The sequence below is a fragment of the Gavia stellata genome, chromosome 13, assembly GCF_030936135.1.
Source record: "Gavia stellata isolate bGavSte3 chromosome 13, bGavSte3.hap2, whole genome shotgun sequence".
Taxonomy (NCBI): domain Eukaryota; kingdom Metazoa; phylum Chordata; class Aves; order Gaviiformes; family Gaviidae; genus Gavia; species Gavia stellata.
In genome coordinates this window covers 8919365-8940024 of record NC_082606.1, presented here as the reverse complement: position 1 = coordinate 8940024, position 20660 = coordinate 8919365, and the positions used below count along the sequence as shown (strand labels likewise).

At 40.0% G+C, this 20660-nt stretch overlaps 1 protein-coding gene across 2 annotated transcripts in view; it reads right to left on the bottom strand.

Moving 5' to 3' along the window:
- The window catches only part of ALDH1A2 (aldehyde dehydrogenase 1 family member A2), a 56192-nt gene extending 35863 nt beyond the window's left edge, over nucleotides 1–20329 (bottom strand). For both annotated transcript variants that reach the window (XM_009812423.2, XM_009812424.2), the window contains exon 1: nucleotides 20126–20329. In XM_009812423.2, the coding sequence (XP_009810725.1) occupies nucleotides 20126–20242 (117 nt within the window). In that variant the 5' untranslated portion in view covers nucleotides 20243–20329. The remainder of the gene's footprint in view (nucleotides 1–20125) is intronic.
- Nucleotides 20330–20660: the final 331 nt, after the last annotated feature.

Below are 20660 nucleotides of genomic sequence, written 5' to 3'. Positions count from 1 at the left end.
ATTCACATTTACTATTCCCCTGGAATCAATGTTAATTAAAGCTGACTGGGGCTATAAATCAGCCTTTGGTTTTTACAACTTAATTCAGCATTAAGCATATATATGTAAATAAAAGGTAACTGATTAACCACTTGAGTTTTCCAGGAGTTACTGAGGTAATTTGTTTTTGTTTGAGTCCTAGTGTTACCTTTTGTGATTTGCAGTAAGGGAAAGAAAAAGTATATAGTATGTCATGTATTTGCTATGCGGTACTGTGATTAGTTAAATAATCTGGCCTGTTGGGTGCTATCAACAGAACTGTGCCAAAATGGAAAGGGAAGAAGGAAACGCTGGAAAAATTTTGGAACACATGAACATTTAGTTTGCCATCTACTCTCGGTAGAGCCAATAACTGCAGTAACGTCAGAGCAGGAAGAGAAAAGGCAAACCTTCCTGGTTTTACTTAGGTGTCCCTGTCAGTACAGTGATTTCAGCCAAGAACAAACCCAACTGGCAAAACAGACAATGCCTCTTGTAAGTGAGGAATCTGGCTGTAGTTGGTATACCATGGTCTGAGGAGGAAACTTAATACTGTTTGTTCACCAGCAACACTGCCTAAGGCAACATGCAGAACAGGGCAGCAGCTGAGGTAGCGGGTGGGTGAGGCATGGTCGTGTGTGGGATAGGCAAGGTTCAAACAGGTCTTGCAGTGTAATAGGTGCAGTTGGAAGCTCACAGTTGCCCTTGTGAACGTGCCCTTGGAATGTCATCATTCTCATGAGATCTCATCATAAAGGTCTCTTGACAGTTTCTATTCCTTTCCAAATGAAAGAGGGAGAGGGCATGGCATTTTCCTAAAAGAACAGGCACATCCCTCCTGGTACTGACAGTAACCTCTTCCTCTCACACACATGTCCTCATAGACCTTTTGATAGAACTTTGCAAGATAATGGTCCCACCACGTATTTGGTAAGTTCAAATTCTGCTTGTGGTTAATTACATAGAGCCACTGTTGACAGAGTTCCATAGGACTAATCAGGGAAGCAATATGACCCATCCTACCGGGCGCGTGACTGTTCAGAGCCTTTGAGAGACCATATAATACAAAAAAGTGTAAGAAGAAAAAGTAAAATTCGAAGTTATCATGTAAAAATTCAAGTTACTTTGAGACTCTGCTGACATGTAGTTGGAAGGAAATCATATATTGCATTTTGCATAAGACCTGCATTTCAAAAGCATTATGCACTGAGTTCAGTAGCATTTTTGGATGCTCATCAGTTTTGAAATCAAGCCAAGAGTAAATGTTTTTAGCATAAAGCAAAGCAAATTAAGCTTTGCAAATAAACAACTACAGTATCTTGTTTAAGTAGCCATAGTTCCCAGTTGGCTTACTAATAATTAGCAACTTAATGTTCATTTCAAACCATGCAGGTAATTGGAGTGATAAGTATTCAAAGAGAAAGGGATGTGTACAAAACCAGGCTGAACAATCTAATCTGCAATGCAGTAGTAGCAAAATTTAGGGCATGGAGAAAAATGAATACAATTTTTGTGTTTTCATCACTATTTACCACTGAGGAAGTACAAAACAACCATCTTTGTAGGTGTGTGTATAAATATAATTACTTAAAATGCAGCACAGAACTAATACCTCCTTTGCAGCTCTTAGTTGAATGAGATTTGGTTTTGTGGCACTACAGATTCCCTCTGATGTTCACCCAGGGTCTAGCCTTGGATTTGGAAAATAGAACTGATTTTTAAATTCACTGGGGATTCCCACATGCTCACTGCCTCTCCTTTTTGTATTGTCTTCCCTTAAAACATACAGAAAAAAAAGTAATTTGGGCTCCTTTAATTCATAAGCATAATCAACACAGGTGGCAACAATGTAACTTTTCATTTCCTTTCTTGAAAATGTTCTCAAATGATGTGTGAGTGAAATGATGATCTACATTCTTAATTCGATATTGCTTAGTGATGATGTCATCAGACATTTTCTTCAGGCTCCCCAGCTGTATAAGTAAGAACTTCAGCCAGTGGACAGGCAGCGGCCTAGCATTCAGCTCTTTGGAGGTGGAATTATTTTCCCATGGATTTAATAAACAATGTTTTTGTGCTGTTGCAGCTCCAGAAATGTTTTTTGGTACAGGAAGAGGATTTTAACATCCAAATAATAATGGCTTCCCACAGGAGATACCGTTCTGGATGAATGGAGGAAGGAATGGGAATTTCCTAACTCAATTGATTTAGTAGCTGGTTATAGTTTCATTCCATCAAAGATCTTTTTTTCATATGTGACTTTCTCCTTAGGGAGCCTTTGACGTTAAATCTGCAAGGGTGGGGGAGGGGGCATCAGATGCCAAAGTACTTTATAAAAGAATCACAGCTGTTCGGCCCTCAGCATCTTCTCATAGCTGGAGGCGTTAAGAAATACAGAATGGCACTTTTTTTGGGGGGGGGGGGGGGGGGGGGGGGGCGACACACGACATACAACAATTTTAGAGGCATGCAAAAAATCCAGCAGCAGCATTTCCCTTGGTAAATACTGCATAACATCACAGATACCGGGCACCTGTGCCTCAGTCTGGTCAGGAAATTTCATATCCTTTCCCATCTCGGCAACTTCATTTCCTCTCCTTTGGAAACATTTCAAGAGTCCTAATGATTAGTACAATTGTAAAGGAATGAAGTAAAAGGGATTGCCAATCAGAGGTGCAGCTTGTTTATTTTCTCAAGCTTTGTTTTCCTTCACTTTTATGGCTGCCTTGATACAACAAATCTCTCCCATTCTAGCCAGAGCGGGTTGCGGGGCACTCCTGGGAGTGACTGGAAACCAACAGCTGGCTACGGAATCAGCAAAAACCTGGCACTAGGAAAGCAAAAGCCAACCCCAGCAGACCGACTGCTGACCGGCCAGCAATTGATCAGCAGTGCCATTTTATTTTATTTTTAAGGGGATTGTTCAGGTGAACAGCAAGAGTCACTGCTCCTTGCTGGCAGTTCACAAATCACGAGTAATGGGCCACAGCCTTTGAGGCCACCTCCCCAAACTTTCTCAGGGCAGAATCCTGCTTCTCAAGGCAATCTGCGCATGAGCCTTTCGCTGGGCAGTGCCAATCACTGCATCGCTTTCAAACAATACACCTATATAAATCAAGGCAGGCTGGCTGGCTTGAGCACACAAACAGAAATCTCCTTCATTGTAGTTACCACAGAGCAATATTAGTCCTGCAGAAGCTACCCAGATTTTGGTTCTTGCAATGAAATGCCTTTCAACTGTGGAGGAACTGTAACCGTTTTAAGAAGAGTAACAGTGAACTGTACATGAGTAATACTGAACTGTGCACTAAATTAATTATGGCAAGCAAGCTCCTGTGGCCATAGCTGGTTTTCAGCCACTACAGGTCCAATCCCACCCACAGTAAAATAAAAGGAAAAATCCAACTGGTTTCAGTGGGAGCTGAGTCAGGCCCCAGCTGATGAAAAGGAAGCAATGGTAACAGCCTCCAGAGGGATGTTTGTACTGGGAGACAAAGCTGTTTCACTGGAAGCTTGACACCTGCTCTAGAGCCTGTGAGGTCTGCGAGGACCAAACAAAACCAGAACATGTTGATTTTTATTCTCCTTCTTTGGTCACTGGGTTGTCCTGGCTCCTTCCCTCTCCCTACCTCACAGCTTTCCCCCCTCCTAAAAAAAACCCCAACAGATTTGAAAAGGAAGAAGAGCTCTTTTCTAAAGCTGTGTGTGTTTTGGGGTGTTCAGGTTTTTTTTAAAACTCATTTGGACCTCAGACCCAGAAGGATAATGTTATGGCTTTCAGACATGGTCTACCATAAATGGGGGTTTCCTTCATATATCCAAGCTTGAAATTTCACTCAAGAGATCTAGAGTCCAAACTTCAGAGTGTATGGAGAGGGTTGGAGAATTTTAAACATTTACAAACATACTACAGCAGAAGGATAAAAAAAATGGAATCAGAAATAAAATGCCCAAGAAGTGAACGAGGCTGCTCTGGCTTCACTGTCAGCGCAGCAGTACCTCGAAACCTAGCAGAATTACGTTTACGCAACCCGAGTCCTGTGCCAAGGGTGTATGTCTGGATGAGAAGACTAGAGCGTGCAGCTTCTCTGGATGTAACTTCCAAGTAGCAAGGCCTGAGCCAAGCCTACTGAAATCAAAAACAGTCCTTGCCATCAGTGGACTTTGGATCAGAAGCCAGGTATTTAAAGTCGGTGAATACTTCAAGGTCTCAGTGACATTTCAGTGTGTGTAAATGAAGTCACACTTCAGCGTGGCAGACATAATCTGGAGGAGGATTCATATGATCCAGCACCTAATGGTGGCATCTAATGCAGAAGCTCAATCCCTTTCCAGGCCCTGTGGGGTGGGAGGAGAGAGAAGCACTCCCTCGGGGCACTACCTGCCACCTCAGGTGTGCTCAGATCCCCCCTCCCGCCCCCCAAGGGCCTGTCTCTCCAGTGGCTGCTGCACTGGCCCACTCACCTAGATACCTGGTTTAGGTGCTTAAAGGTAGATAAGGCAAGTCCCCCACTGAGCCAGCTCACAGTTAGTATAGGTTTGGGGAATGGTATGCTAGGAAACGTGTGTGACTGGGAGGAGAAACTGGGGGAATCCAGGGTCGCTGAGCAGCAAATGGAATCAGAGAAAGGGCTTGAAGCCTCCTGTCAGTCTGCTGTGAAAGTGGAATGTAACATGATTTTTTCTCCCCTATGTCCCAAATCCCTCACACCAAATGTTTGACCTGCCTGTCTTCCTGTCTTAATTAGTCTTCTGTCTTTCGGGGAGTTGGGTCTGTTCTTTTGCAAATGGCAGCACATCAGACAGGGGAAACCTGTCATGTTTATTTTCTAAGCTGTAGGGGGCACCCATTTGAAAAAACTCCCAGCTTATCTAAACGTTTTTGTTTGTATGATTTTGAATTAGGAAGTGTGAGTAATTAGTTAAGAAGATTAAATAAGTCTTAACAACATGCAGTAGCATGCTTACTTTCCTCCTCCCCCCCCAAGTATTTCCTGCACAAAACCCAGGCTGCCAAACTGTGATGATACCCTTTTCTATTTTAGTTTCTCACTGTGCCACATGCTGATATAGCATCCGTTATTTCAATTCAGTCTCATTAAAGGGATTATTTTGCGCCTGGTTGTTCAAGAAAATTAATCTAAAGAGAAGAAACTTCAGATCGTATTGTCTGTTGAACTATACCCACCGCAATCATTTTACTCCTTTTGGCTGCCTTATTAAACCTGTGGGAAGAAACTTTACTTACAGCACATAAAGGCTCTCCTCAAAGTAATTTCTACTTTTTTTTCAGTTAATGAAGAATTTATCTGCTGTTAGTAGCACAATACAGGAGCAATAACACTTTCCCATAGCTCAGGTAATATTTCATGTATTCCTAAGAAACTAAACTCCTAAGCTTTACTTATCCTTTCACTTGTGGGGCTCTTTTTAATTGCTGAAGAACATTTACTGTCCTGCTTAACTGCATCAGAAAACATTGTTTCTAAAGCCAGGATGATGAAAAAATTAAGTATGTTCTACATTTCCACCAGTAACAAAGAAAAGCCATCGCTGAATCATTTGGGTAAGGTTGGCAGTGCTTTTTACGGAGTATGATCCTTAGTGACACTTACTGCAACTTAAAAAATGAAATAATGAAAGATGCCTAAAAATCCATTAAATCAGGAGTGGAGAGGAGGGAGTATTTGTTTACAGAATCAATTATTGGGCTGTCACTGGGCTTTAATGAAGTTGTGGCTAGTAAGAACTTGATCCTGGAAACCCTTCCACAAGCACTCATTTGAAATCGTGGGAATGAGGAGGGGTTTGTACAAACAAGACTAGTATTAGTCTGTATAGTTCTTCTGTGTTTTGCATCATTTGTGCATTGCAAGTCTTGTGTGCTTATTATGTGGGTCATAAAATAGCGTGATCTATTTATTTGTACATGGGAAATGTGTTCGGCCATTTAAAAAAAATCTAGCAGATCTTCACTTGTAGGTAACTGCCATTTTAAATGTTCATCATCAAAGAACAAGTTCTTATTTAGAAATTAGCTATGCTGCATAAATAAATACTCCTACTAGGATTTCAGACACTATAGGAGACACAGAAAAATACAATGGGCAAATTTATTCTGACTTAAAAGTTCTGCCTGAGAAAATTACCTTATAACTACACATAAGAAATTGCTGGAATGTCAACTTCATTTGCAGTGGCCCCTTATGGCCTGATCGCCCTCCCTGGCACGATAAATCACTGGCAAGATCCTTACCTTAACACGTTTGATCTCAGCTCAGCAAGACTTGGTTTTGATGTGAAGAACTCCAGATCTGTTAGGTCAGAGACAAATAGCAGAGCCACTGACCTGCAAAGTGCTAACTCTGTATTAGACCCAAGTGAGCAGCCTTAAGCTCCTGGAAAGTTTGCCTTCACTTCTACTTTGCATCCTGAATATTTTCAAATATTACTGTTAGCATGTTTTGCTAAATGATGCCAGTGACATTTCCTTTCATGTCATTCTGCACATACAGAATCCACAAAAAGTCCAACAAACAAATAAGCATGCAGTACGAGAAGCATTATCTTGCATAAACTGTTAGAATTATCTGCACTTTAGGGTGACATGAAATAAAACTCAGTGTTTATCAGTCTCTTTATTTCATTTACATAAATGACTTGCACTGTCCCTTTTCTACCTAGACCATGCTTACTAGTATCATAAATAACGACATTCACCAGTACGCTCATTGAGGTGATTGAAAGTGCCTGTATGTACATGTCTGCACATACAGAAATTCAAACTACTCCTAAGGGGGAAAAAAAAAAATCCAGCTTGTGACATTTGCATTCAAAGTCTGAACTTTCACAACGATCAGTTTTGTGGCCACTCAGTTTTGCAGCGCCTTGGTTTGAAACTATTCCATATTGTCCTGGTTAAACAGTCACTTATCTCTACGATAGTAAGCAGGAGTGTTAGTCTACCAGAAAATTGGATGTTCTTAATGGGCTTTGGGGTAGAATAGCTTTGCATCATCAGCATTAAGTTAAATCACATTAAGTACCCACTTACAACATAGGGATTACCACTTATGACATCTTTGGTGAAAGCCTTTAAAACAAATTGTTGTGTTTGTTAGAAGAAGCTGTGAGATAACAATTCCCAGAAGTCTGATTTATAACCCCTTTTTGCTCTTCAAGAAGATGCAGAGGAACCCAACACCTCTCCTCTCATTCAATGCTGCAATGAAATCTCTCAGGCTGGAAATTTTTTTTCAAAAAAAAGTCTTGGGAAATACTGATCTATTTATTGTAGAATATCCTTTTGGAGAGAAGAAACCTTTAGTTAGATTCCCTTTCCTCAGAGTTCAGCTCTGGTTTCTCTTCCAGTTCTTTCTGTTGATAAGCCATTGACTTTACATATACAAAACTGGAACAGGTCATTCTACTTTTTATTATTCATAAGGCTGATTGGGGAGAACTGGGCTTAAGCTGTCAAAGTATCCTACTGTGCTTGGATACCTGACAAATTTACACCCCAAGTACGCTGTGATGCTAAGACTAAAATTGGTTGTGAAGCGTTCCTGCAAGAGCTGATTACAGTCCCAAGCAGATAAAACACTTCAGGGTACAGCAAAATAATGCCAATATTTAATAGAGTTTAACGTTTTTGTATATGACTGGCAAGCTATTCTGTACAGAGATGTAGGCCTGCATGAAAAATGGGCTCTTCTATTTACCTTTAAATAGAAGCAAACTAATAACTTTGAGCATGTAAATTAAAAACATGACCGTCACATTTTGCCAAACATGCAGCGTTAAAAACATGGACTAAGGCAAAACCAAAACCTAACTGTACAGAGATTTCCTTAAATGAACAAAGTAGGTTATAAGTCTTGTCAATAAAAAGCCTTCCTTAAAAACAAATGTTCATATATGCAGTCCTGAGATTTTTTTTTCCCTGTTTCCTTTAAAATTCATGTTTCTTTTCCTCTTTCTAACCAAATTACCTTTTTCTCTGCTGGAACCCCTTGTAATGATATCAGAATGTGGGCAAACCTCATTAGTTTCCCTGCTCTTTACAAGACAGGATTTATGCTCAGTGTAGTGAACACAATGACACATGATCACTAAATGGCTAAAATCACCATCAAGACTTTACTCTGAGAAATTTTTCACCCAGACATTGCAAATAGTATTGGTATGTAAAGGTATGAAAACCAGTATTAATTACAGAGAACACATGTCACCCAATGCCCAGCTTTCTGCAAGGAGTATACCAACAACTAGCCATTTGTGAAGGTTAATTTCATGCAACCTTTGGCAGTTATCTGGTATAAGGTATGTCTCCAATTCAATCCATTAAGTAATAACTAAATTCTCATGGGACCTAGCTGAAGTCAAATGTTGTTATTCCAGGTTCACTGCTTTTAGTCTCCCTGAAGACCATTTAGGCAAACAGCTGGAAGAGCTGACTGCAAAGGTTCCCAGTCACAGGGAACCACTCCAGGAAAGCAGGTAAAGACTTCTAACCAGGAAATAAAGTTATCAAGGATTTGTTCCGTTGCTCCCTCAAGCAGAGAAATGAACTGAGACAGAGAGCAAGAGCATGAACACATTTGTGTTTTAGCTAGAATCCAAACATTAAAAGCAATTGCCTTGGCTGATGGGAGGAAGAGCTGCGCTGCACCAGTCGCTGGGCATGTTCTGCACTGGGCTCCTGGTTGTCATCTAAATAGCAGGGCCTTCCTTCTCCCTCCATATTGGAGCACCTTACTAAAACAAAACCTTTGAAAAGTGAATAGAGGCAATACTAGAAAAAACAACCTGGACTTCCAGTACTGTCACTGCATTGCACCACTGGAAATAATACTCCTCCTAACAGAAAAGTACAGAGGGGAGCAACACTGCAAACTCCAGCTTCGTCTGAACTCATTATGCAGATCTACCAGCAAGGAGGGCACTGCCTCCCAGACAACGCTCAAGGGAATAACAGCAGAGACAACTGCTGATAAAGTGACATAGAAAGAGAGCAAAGAGCATGAAGAAAGGGGTCTTTTCATCTATACTGTGAGCACATGTATAGGTGAGTGCACAGAAAGGTATGCAATTAATACCATACAGAACTGTAGACATGCATCCACATGTAAACACTGGCTCTGAAATTCATCTGTATTTCCATTTCCCAGAATAGTACATACAGAGAAAGAGGTTTTATCTTCTAGTAGTCTGGCTGGTTTATCAAGAGATCCTGCCTCTGACCTACTGTCTGAGTTAGTCATGGTTACACTCCCACAAAGTTAAACTCCCCCATCTGTGAAGGAGCCTTGTCACCAGTTTTACAGTGAGACTGAATCAATTAATGCTATCTAAAAGCTTTGATGGAAGGAGCAGAATATTAACGCTTGCAGTTGAGTGATGCTAGCTAAAAATGTCTTTAGTAACGTAACAAATGGATTTTAAAAATCACTATCAAAGGGTTGGACCACCAAGACTAGGTCATCATCAGCGCAGCTAACCCGTTTAGTGTTAGTCTCATATCACAATTTCACATGGACAAGTGAAAAAGCAGAGCTTGATCCTCACCTCTCAGGAAAACAGCATCCCATAGACATCACGAAAGACAGAAGAGGCCATTAAGTAGCTGCGGTAAAGAAAGCGTGATGAGGACAAAAAGAGGAAGACCAACAAAACGTCAAGCACTGATGGAAAAGGGGATGAAGGCTTAGACAGATGTCCTGCAAAACACGTGTGCGTGTTTCTCAAGGTCTGTGCAGGCCACTCAGGTACAGGACCGCTGCGGCCATACGTCACAACGTATAAAAAATAAACCCCTTGATTCGGAAAGGCAGGTGGTAATTTGGTGGTTTCTAAGTACTCAAGAATAAACTTAAACTATTTCTGTTGCAGCTGAAAAAAAAACCACATAAGCAAATGTAAAAGGTGTATGTTACAGTATACTGGTAAGTTTTGAAAATACCCAGTGGAATCAGGACAATGCTTTTATGCCTGGATGCAAACAACATTTAAAATAAACTCCAAATATGTTTCAAACAACAAAATTAAGTGGATCCTTTAAAAAAAAATAAAATCCATGTATCCAACTGTCAGTTACATAAATGCCTTCTCAAATCAATTTGACGGTGCAAAGAAGTATTAAAGCCAGTTTCAATCTATTTTCTATTTTAAGGACTTTTGACACTAGCAGAGTGGTAAATGAGAGTGAGGTGCAATGTCATGGGAAGTGCTTTAGTGGTTGAACTGAAAAGACTTTACAGGGTTTTTCAACTAACTACATCACAATTTTCATCTAGGTCATCTTACAGTTAGGAAATAAAAGCGCAAGTGCCTATAAACCAGCATAAGAAATCTAAGTGTGAAAATGGGTGATCTGGACTGTATCACGGAAAGAAAGACTAGCATTTTTTGAGCATAAGGGGATGAGAATTATCAGAGGCATACCACGATTTCTAGGTATAAGCTACGTAGGGAGGACAAGTCAGGCTACAGAGAGGGGGGAGTAGCTCTGTGTGCAAGGAGTTGCGTGGATATTTCTCAGAAGAGAAACATAACACATAATGTAGACCCACGGATATAAAGGCAGTGTAGATCATGAAGGATAATAGCAGGAGTGAAGTACTGACTCCTGGATAAGAGCAACTGAAGTGACACTGAAGTGGCACTGAAGTGGAAAAAGAATATGAAGGCAAAAAGACTGGTGCAAAAGTAACTGCATACTAGTTCAGTGAGAGCTGCATTGAGATAGTGTCTAGAGAGCATAGAGTTTTCTGTATCCTAATCTAAACAACATTTGACATAGTCCTGTCAAGGACTAAAAATTGTGTCTGAACCCCTGAGAAATGGTTACCACATAAATAATTTCAGCTTCATTGCAGGAGAGAAACACATGAAGAAGCCCTACTCTCTGGGATACTAAACTTCAAGAAGCGGATTTTTTTTAAAAGAGGAAGTAACTTAGAAACTCCCTGCTTGAAGCTAGGAAATTAAAATCCATAGAATCAGCATGGAGGCTTAAGAATGTGAAAGAGTCAAAGAAGATTTGCATTCCCAAGGCTAAAAACGGGAAGCACAAGCAAGAAAATAAATGGGGTGGCTAAGCAGGAAGATACAAGAGGAAATGTAGGCCAAAAAAAAGAAACAAAGTGCTAACTTTAAAAGGCTGCAAAACACAAAATAAAAATTAAAAATTGCTACTAAATATTCTGAAGAAAAATACCAAAAAGGTAACACAAATAAAACAGCCAAGAGAAGCCTAAGTTAAATAAATAAGCAAATATAGGCTGTGCGAGAGTCAGTGGATTCCGAAAACAACCTGGCTATGAAAGGTATAAAAGGGAGACTGGAGGTATTTCCAGAAGTGGCTGCTCATTTGGGGGTACTGTAATGTGGCTATACCAAAGTAGATCATTTTTCTGCCCAAAATTTAATATGTGTTGTAGGGCCAAGGGAAGAAAAGCAGAGCCACTAGTTTGAGCGCTAGAAGATGACAGGTAAAATACTTGTCCTGGGGAATCATCTTTACTGAAACTCTTAACACCAGCAATACACCGAAGATCATTTAGAGGCCATGTCCAAGACAAGGGTGCTTCAGTCCCAATTGTGCTGCAAAGAGTTGAAATAAAGTTCCTGTAAGAAATCCCCAATGCTAATGCATCTCACTTCTTCCAGTTTTCAAAAGCTGAGGAATTGCACAAAAGCCACCATGGGGGTGGTGGGTGTGATGATGATGATGTATTAAGTGGTGTTTTTCCCACTGAAGCATGAGAGAGCAATGCCACAGCACAGACCTGGAAGGACCTTCCAATTGGAGAGCTCTATTTCAGATGAAATGTAGACCTCCGGTGCTGACCAGCTCTAGTCACTTGAGGCCAAATTTTAAGGCATGCTGACCTATACACAAGAGGGTAAGATCAGCTTTCACGACAGTCAAATAATACCTGTATTTACCTGAAATAGTAAATAGCTCTGCTTTGGAAACAAATCAGTTTCACTTTAGAGTGAAGCCTTTACCTGTGTGAATACGTGTGTTTGGAGTTTCTGTAGGTAAAGGCACTTTCTGATAGTTTCTGAGTCAAAACGGAGAGATTTTGTGTGATCATTGCTAGATGACCAGAGCTTGGTAAGAGGACAGTGTCTCCCTGGCATCCTCTTCCCATCTGAGTTCAGCAAAGAGTCTGCAGCCTGTTCTTCTGGGCAACACTTCCTATGTCTTTGTGACTTTCCAAATGGATTCTTGTAACTATTTTAAATTGGGGCATACTGGAAATCCATGTGGAAATTAGCAAAGTATATCCTTTCTGTAACCACAACACCTGCTGCAGGCCTCTCCACAGCTGTCCTGCCAGCATCTCTTTAGATTCTGAGTTCAATTCAAAGTCGTCATTACCTATGAACCCCTCACGGATTAAGGTCTATATACTCTAGTGGTCAGTGCAGTCCTTGTGTTTTAACCTCCAGCTGAGGTCAACTGAGATTGAGCTGACCTTAAACATTTTTCATTTGGGTCACAGAATTTGATGTGGATGGTTCTCTGCTCTGAAGTATTTTCCCACTTCAGTCCAAAAGCTGGAACGTATTATGTTTCAAGTCATAAGGTAAAAATCTAGTTCACTAGGCTCTCTGGAAAGGGAACTGACTTAAAGTGAACAAGAATGAAGTCCTTTTTTTCTTTTGTCAGTTGGAGACTATTTCAGCAATGCTATCGCAGCAACGCTTTGATGTGGCTTCACATATCATACTTTTAGTAATGAAGTGCTCCTAAAGCTTAGTTACACAGCATAACTTAAAATTGATGTGTTGCATTCATGTCACAAAGGTAGATTGCTGTTAAAAGTAACAGAAAATGCTGGTCAGTAGAAATATGTTTTTAGACAAATTCTGAAACACGGAACTTGTGTTTTGGAGAAAAACCAATTAGGTGTATGCAGTCTGAACAGGAATTCCTCTATTCATTTGAGTAAGCACAAAAGTAATGAATGATTGGGCCCTCGTGATTGGCAATCATTTTTTTAGACTTCATCTTTCTCCATATAATACTTACTACTAAGTCTTCACATAGCTATTTAAGCACTTATTTGTGCTTGAGGAGGGATGCCAGCGCTTGTCTGAGGATTCCTCACTAGAGGACTGCACAGAGCTGCAACTTTCTGATGATTCTTTTTTTAAACCTTTACACATCTGTGCTTATAGTATAATTACATAGCTTCCTTATAATGTTGTCTCTGTATAAATGCATTTTTTGTCTCTCATTTCTTTCAGCTGAACTAAAGGTGATGCTTTGGTTACTTGTTTTGGTTACTTGTTTCAGAGAGCGAGTCCTACTCTTTAAAAAAAACAGGTAAGTTGTGGTTTTTTAGAATTGGAGAGAATTAAACAATTTGCAAAAATAAATAGCAAAATGTTACAGTTCAGTCTTAGGAAAGACAGCTGCAGAACTGTAAAAGAAGAAATGTGGCTTTATGCTGGATCTGACTAAGAATTTATGATATGGACCACTGAACTCATCTTTTGTCATTTATCTCTGTAAAACTGTGAGATTTCTTGGAAGATAGTTAGTCAAATGAGGAGCCGAGATGAATCAGTGGATATAATTTATTTAGACTTTAAAAAGGCTTTTGATGATAAAGTCCTTAGCAAGAGGCTATTAAGGAAAGTTAGTAACCATATGGTGAAAGATAAAGTCCTGCCATGGATTAAAAAGTGGTTAAGAGATAAGATAAAAAGACTGGAAATAAATGGATAATTCTCCCTGGAAAGAGGTTAATAGCAAGGTGCCCCTTCATTAGTGTGACTAGCAATCGATATCTTGGTTCACCTGCTTTTGCAGATCATTAATAGTAAGGTACATAGCTTGCAGATAAAAATATTCAGACTAATCAGAGTACTGAAGAAAGTATCCCTAGGGCTGTTGGGAGGAAGGGTTCAAATTACTTTTAGATGCTGATATGTTCCCAATGACTTGCAATGTCTATGGACAGTTTATTGAAGGCAACTGTTAACGTGCATTGTAAAGAAGGGAAGACAAATGGATACAGTGGTTCCGTTGTGTGGTGCTCCCAGGAACAAAGCCGTTTATGGCAGCGAATAACTTCAAACTGGCAGAGCCCATTAAAGTCTGTGGGGAACAATTTTGCATGGACAGGGAACTGGACAAGCTAAGCAGAGGTCATAAAGAATTTTTGAACTGTTGGGATTTATCAGAAAATGTGGATACATCACGACAGAAATTTAATATGGAAATGTACCAGGATTGGTGAACTTCTGTGGGAAATGTTTCTGAAGGACAGAATGGAATGGAGAATTAAAGAGGGATTTTTTTTTGTCAAAATGAAAGCATGTGTTCAAGACACATTATTCCAACTCAGTAGTCCAAGAGTTAGGGTCAATGCCTAGACAGCCACAGATCTTGGAGCAAATCCTTCCTCTGTCCGACATCATGAGTATTCTTGGAGCAAAGGCCTGAATCCTACTTTTCCTCCATGAGTGTCCTGCCCACTGGACTATCAAGTTGCTATCTCTCAGGCCTCATACATACTTACAAGTGAATTATCCAAAAGGAGAGAATGTGAGACTCTTTCCAAGGATAGCCAACGGTGGATAGCATCCAAAATTGGGACCTGTCCACCATCAGAAAGCAGGGATCCATATTCAAGTTTCTGCTCTGTTTGCTTCAGAGCAGGGGTATGAATTTGGCTGCTCTTCAACTCGGGCAAGTGCTCTGATTATTACTGACCTTCTGGCTTTGGTGTGCAAATAGATACATGCATCTTTTGTATTGGAATACTTGAAACCATCAACATTTCTGCAAAGATGAGAAAAACACTAATTGCATAGCTCTTGTCTTTCAGTGTATCATCTGACCTTACAGACTGGACAAAGAGAAGAAAATTTTCCCCTAGCTAGCCGTATAGTATTGTACAGTTTGATGCATTAAACCAGTTTGCATTTTCCCTAAAGATTCAGTCTTTCCCTAAAAATTCAGCACAGTAAGAGGTCACTGCTACAATAGTTACCTACTCAGTAATATAGTAGTTATCTGCCGTCATTATCTAGTTGTTGCCAGTTTTAGCCTGGTAGTTTCTGTATTTTTAATGCTCTTGAATTAACATGGTTATAGCAGCTGTATCGGAGTAAGCAAAGGCAGGGGACTGGGTATACATAAGACTACAATTGTTTCTTGATCCCTCATGCAAAACCTGGATAAATTGGGTTTGTGCAGAAGACCTTAAAGGTTTGGGAGGAAAGAAAGAATCCTATATCCAGGCTATTAATTGGAAAGAAGTGCGTAAGTAGTTTGCAATTGCTGTATTGGTTAATGGATTGTAATACTCACCACAAAGTATGAACACACTAGAAGAGAATTCAAACTGTAGATTTAAACAACAGTAAATCTAAATACAGTATATACTGTAAAACCTCATGTATGATAATACAGAGGGACATATCTAGTGTCAGCATCAGATGCTGAAGTGTTCCACAAAGGGGAAAAGTAGCTGTTCTGTTTGTCTACTCTTCATGCAAACATCTCTAATTTTCTGTGCCCCATCTTCTGTAAGCGGACAGCGCTCACTGTGCTGACCCAATAGGCTAGCTGATTTCTTCAAGTATCAGTCACTGAATCTGACTTCAAAAGGCATTAAAGCAGTGAGCTCATTCAGGGAAAGACAGGTGGGAAATAGCATGTATTCGTCACTTACCTGAGTTTTGCCAAAGCTTGTCTTCAGTTCAAACAATGACAAAGATTCTGCATATTATTCTAAATAAAATAGATTTCCTGACTCCTATCTTAATGTCAGTCTAGAATTTTATCTGGACATCTTGGTGAAAAGAATTTATAATAGTGTTCTGCAGCATTCATTTCTGGGCAATGCCAAGAAAGCACAAGGGGAATGAAAATACAGAAACTTAGTAACAAAACAGTTCAAACCCAAATGCTTATCATGTGAGAATTTGAAATGTATTTGTTAGTTCTTGTCTATGCAGAAACAGTTTGTCTACACTTAATACAAACTGCTGTATACAGTTTTCTGTTGCAGTGCTGGGTAGTTTACCTGGTCTGTGTTTAGAAACTGACCTGATTTTAGCCTATGGTGTAAGAGTAGTGGCAAACCCTTTTATACAGGACAAAAAAACCCATGGTTGCCAGACAATTCACAGGTTATTACTACGCAGAAACATTTCTGTACCTTTTCACTGCCACAGCGCTGTAACTTCACCCCTTTAGAGCACCCCTTTATACAAAGCTCTCAAAACCCACAATTCTTCAACTTTTCCTTATGCTAAAGTTCTTCAACTCTTTCTCAGACTTAAATGTGTTGGCAAGCAAGAAACAAAACTTAAAACATCCAGCTGGATTACTGTCCCCAACATGATGCAAACTGAGAATGTTTGTTCACTCAGTTACATGATGTAGTGACAGAGCTAAGACAGGACAGAACCCTAGGATCCTTGTTTTATACCAAGCTGTCTTTTAAAGTCAACATAACTTACTAAAACCGCTATGAAAATACTTCGTAAAGCAGATTTGATTATGCCATAACAAAGGAACGATAGCAACATCCTGTAGAAACACCTTTAGCCCCTCAAACAGAGACAGCAGGAGGAAAACGCTGCAAAGGGCTCAATTCATTGGGCTGATTCCATGTCTACTGTCAGATACTTGGGAGACGCTCAAGTCTCAGGAGGGAGAATGGAGTTTCGTAGGAGCATGAAAGAGGAAGGCATCTATACAATACTAAGCTGAGAACCCTCTGATCACCCTCAGAAGCTATCAGGTTCTCAGAGCCATCAACTCAGGGGTGTGCTTCCTGTACAAAACATGCTAATAATGTGCCCTTACTGGATGTCATGCTACAGCTTATCTCACACATCTGATATTTCTGGAGCAGCCCATTCCGGGAGAGTTTCTGGCATGAAGTTGACATTTGCAGAAGTATGACTTGTTGCCAGGGAGAGGGCTGGATCCCCTTCCTACCTACGTGCTCCCTTACGTATGGAGCATAGCACTGCCAACACGCTCCTGACAAGCCTAAGGAGGGCTTGCTGTGCCACAGGGCTGTAGAATAACCTAATTCCATGCAATACCGGAAGATCCCCTGTTCTGCAGATGCAATCCCTCCCCAAATGTTAATGTTAAGAAGTAAAGAATTAAAGAGGCATCACAATGAAAAAAGAGATAATCTTGTATGTAGCAGTTTTAGTACTTGCCAGCCACACAGAAAAACTTAATCCTGTGTGCTTGAATACTCGTCTTCATGTCTGATTCACTTCCTATTCATCAAGTCTTATTACACACATCTAAACCCCTTCATTTTTCACAGAGACCATGCCAAGGTATTAAAAAGATGGGAAAAATATTTCTAATGGCTGTTTTTTTAAAAGCAGCATAGGCTGACTCTCAATATTGAAGTCACAATAGATACTGCTGCACATCTTGCATGAAAACATGGCATCATGTAATTTTCATCACTAAATACAATTTTTTCTGACCAATGAAAAACTACATTGCCTCGGTGTGCTACATGAGGTGTACAGGTAGGAAGGACTTAACACACAGTTTTCTGCTCACTTCAGTAAACCTACCAGAGGAATATTTCACAGGTTCAAATAATTCTGCTAAATAATCAAATATATGAAAATTACATGGGTAGTGTTTGTTTTATCTATGTTCTTGGAAAGAGCTTTCATAGTAACTCCAAGGATAATGTAGCATTTTAAAGATTCATGAAGAATAAATTTACTTTTTTCCAGTATCTATTACAAGTCTAACAAATCTCTAACAAATCTCATTTAGGGATTCCTGGAATTTTAACATCTTCTATCCTAACAAAACTGTCTATTTCCCAATTTTAGCATTTCAGAAACGGGATTTAATTGTTAAAACACGTTTTAAAATGACTTCACTTAGTTTAAATGTTCACAGGTACCTCTATTTTTTTATAAAGAATTAACTCCCAAATGATTAAGATTTTACATTCAGAGACAGCTGTAATAATGAGTTTAAGAATTCTGTGTCCTGCTTGTGTATTTAAAATTCTCGGCTAACAAGCAGGAGAGACTAGGAATGCTTACAGATGTCTGATTTTACAAGGTTTGGGGTTGTTGGGGGTTTTTTTTGCTAAAGTGCTTTAGTCTAATGTTATTTATTGTTTGTGGAAGTTGTTTGTCATTTAAGACATGAAGTGACCACTCCCCCAGAAGAAAGAATCAAGTTACAATCCATTATTTCATTTTTGATTGTTTTTCTTTGTAATAGGTGGGAAAGTGGATCCTGGATAAAAGCCCTACCCAAGACAAGACTCCAAGCTGAAGACCCCAATTATCTATAAATCACTTGTATTTCCTTGAAGGAGAAAAAGGAGGGAAGAGCGAGACAGACAGAAAAACAGAGACAGGGGATATGCCAAGTGAAATATTTGATACCTGTCCTAAACCAAATTTCTCTCAAAAGCAACCAGGAGTTACCTGGTATCTCAAAACCAAGCTTAGAAGGAACATGTTGACATTGGTTTTGGCTTAATATTGAAATAGAATAATGTCCTTTTACTTATTCCATTAGTACAACATGTGTAACATCTTATATATTTCTGAGATGATGGCACTATATATTCTGAATTATTAAAGGTTACTATCCAGCTTACGTTCTCACAGATAGGAGGATATGATTGCTGATGACTTATCTTTTTCAAAGATATTTAGAACCAATTCTCTAGTTTTAGAACAGAGAAACGCAAGTACACTTACTATGCAAACTGACTGTGATACTACTCTCAAGTATCATCCACCGAACACTCCAGAAGCATATTTTACACTGAAACCAGCAATAAACATAATTCATGCCAAATATTATTTGCACGATATGATTGCTCCCAAAGTGTAACACCACACAACATCAAATAACTACATTACTTATTTATTTCAACTATTTTCAAAGAAATTATATGCGAGAAACCATATGCATTTTTTAATTTGCATACTGAAGTTTGCATTAAAATGTAATTAAATCTAAAATAGTTGACTTTCCTCTGACACATTCTTCTAGAACGTGGAATTGCTATAACAAATTAGAGGACAAATTAGTTTTGGCACCCACTTAAAAAACAGAAAAGATTAAAAGATTTTAAAGTGATGATATGGAGAAAAAAATTACACTACATCAGCCAAAATGAGCTTCCTATCAGCTTTAAAGCTCCTGAAGTTGTATTTCCAGTAGATAAAAATGTTATCACCTTTTTCCAGTGCTGATGTCTTATTTTCCTATTAAGTTATTCAGCAATTAGAAACAAAGTCTGACACATTGTAATCTCTTTATACAATACATTTGAAACTTCTCCAACAGGAATGAAAACATTCTTTAACTAAAGATACCAAAGGTGCAAAGATTCAAATTATATAAACGAATTTAAAAACTCAAACAACTTTTACAAACAAATGACTGTTCTTAAAGCCCATTTGAATTGACAAAACCAATTTAGTCCCGTAATACACCATAGAAAAACCACAGATTTTTCTACATTGACCCAGTGGGTTTGTTCTTAACCCTCTCTTTATGAAAATTAGTCTTAAAGGTTAGTAGGAAAAAATATACCCTCTTGCAATATTGTTCAAGGCTGTATTCAGATATCATGGAAGTTAGTAGAGAGACCTGTTCCAGTGCTGTAACAACCTGGTAGTATTAAGAGTCCTCCAGGAATTGTAAAAGAGTCCCTTGGGCACACAGGGTAATTCAAGAAAGAAAACATTTTGATTTTCTGATTGAGATATACAGGTACGTATAGCATGAAATACATCAAATGAAACATATTGGAGAACTACTGATTTTGCACCGAAAATAAACCCCAACAGCTCTGTAGAAAATACTACGTTCAAAGAGAAGCGGCAAAGCCAGTCCCAACAGATCTAATTTGCTTTTCTATTATCCTGTGTTTTTTCAGCTGATCACAGGGTAAAAATCTGTTTCCTTTATTACGGACTGAAGGCAGCCTTTTCGTAGTTTTTTATCTGTACACTCAAGTTGGTTAGGGGAGAATGAAACTGATTTAAGCAAAACCCTCCTTTGGAGGGAAAGCCATGAATTTCCCTGCCAGAACAAACGAACACAACTTACCTTGGTGTATTTGATTTCAAGGTTGAGAGTGGGAGAAGGCAGCAGATGCAGAGATGCCATCAGAGCTGCAGGATCTGCCTTCACCTCCCCTGGCATCTCAATTTTACTGGAAGTCATAGTCTTGGGGGGGTTTTATAGTACCACCGAGCCCCCCGCTCTGACCTGATGTTGTGTTGTGTTTTGGGTTGGTTCCCCCCCCCCCAAGACCAGCGCTGAGGATGTTGCTCTCGTCCTCTGTATATAGGCAGGTGTCAAGCCGGGTCTCTTCTTATTGGACATGGGGGCAGAGGCAGGGGGGCAGGTCCATCCTACCTAGGGCGATAGCGGCACAGCCCCGCTCACTCGCGCGGCGCAGCCGCGGCGCCCCGCAGGCCTCCGCCGCGTCCCGTCCTGGGCGCCGGGGACTCCCCTGCCACCCCGCGGGAGGACGGAGCTCCCGGACGCGGGTCGCTGCCGCCCGCCCGAGGAGCGGGACGGGGGAACGCGGTCAGCGCCGGCGGGGGAGCGGGGGTCACTGAAACTGCCGTGTTCCCCC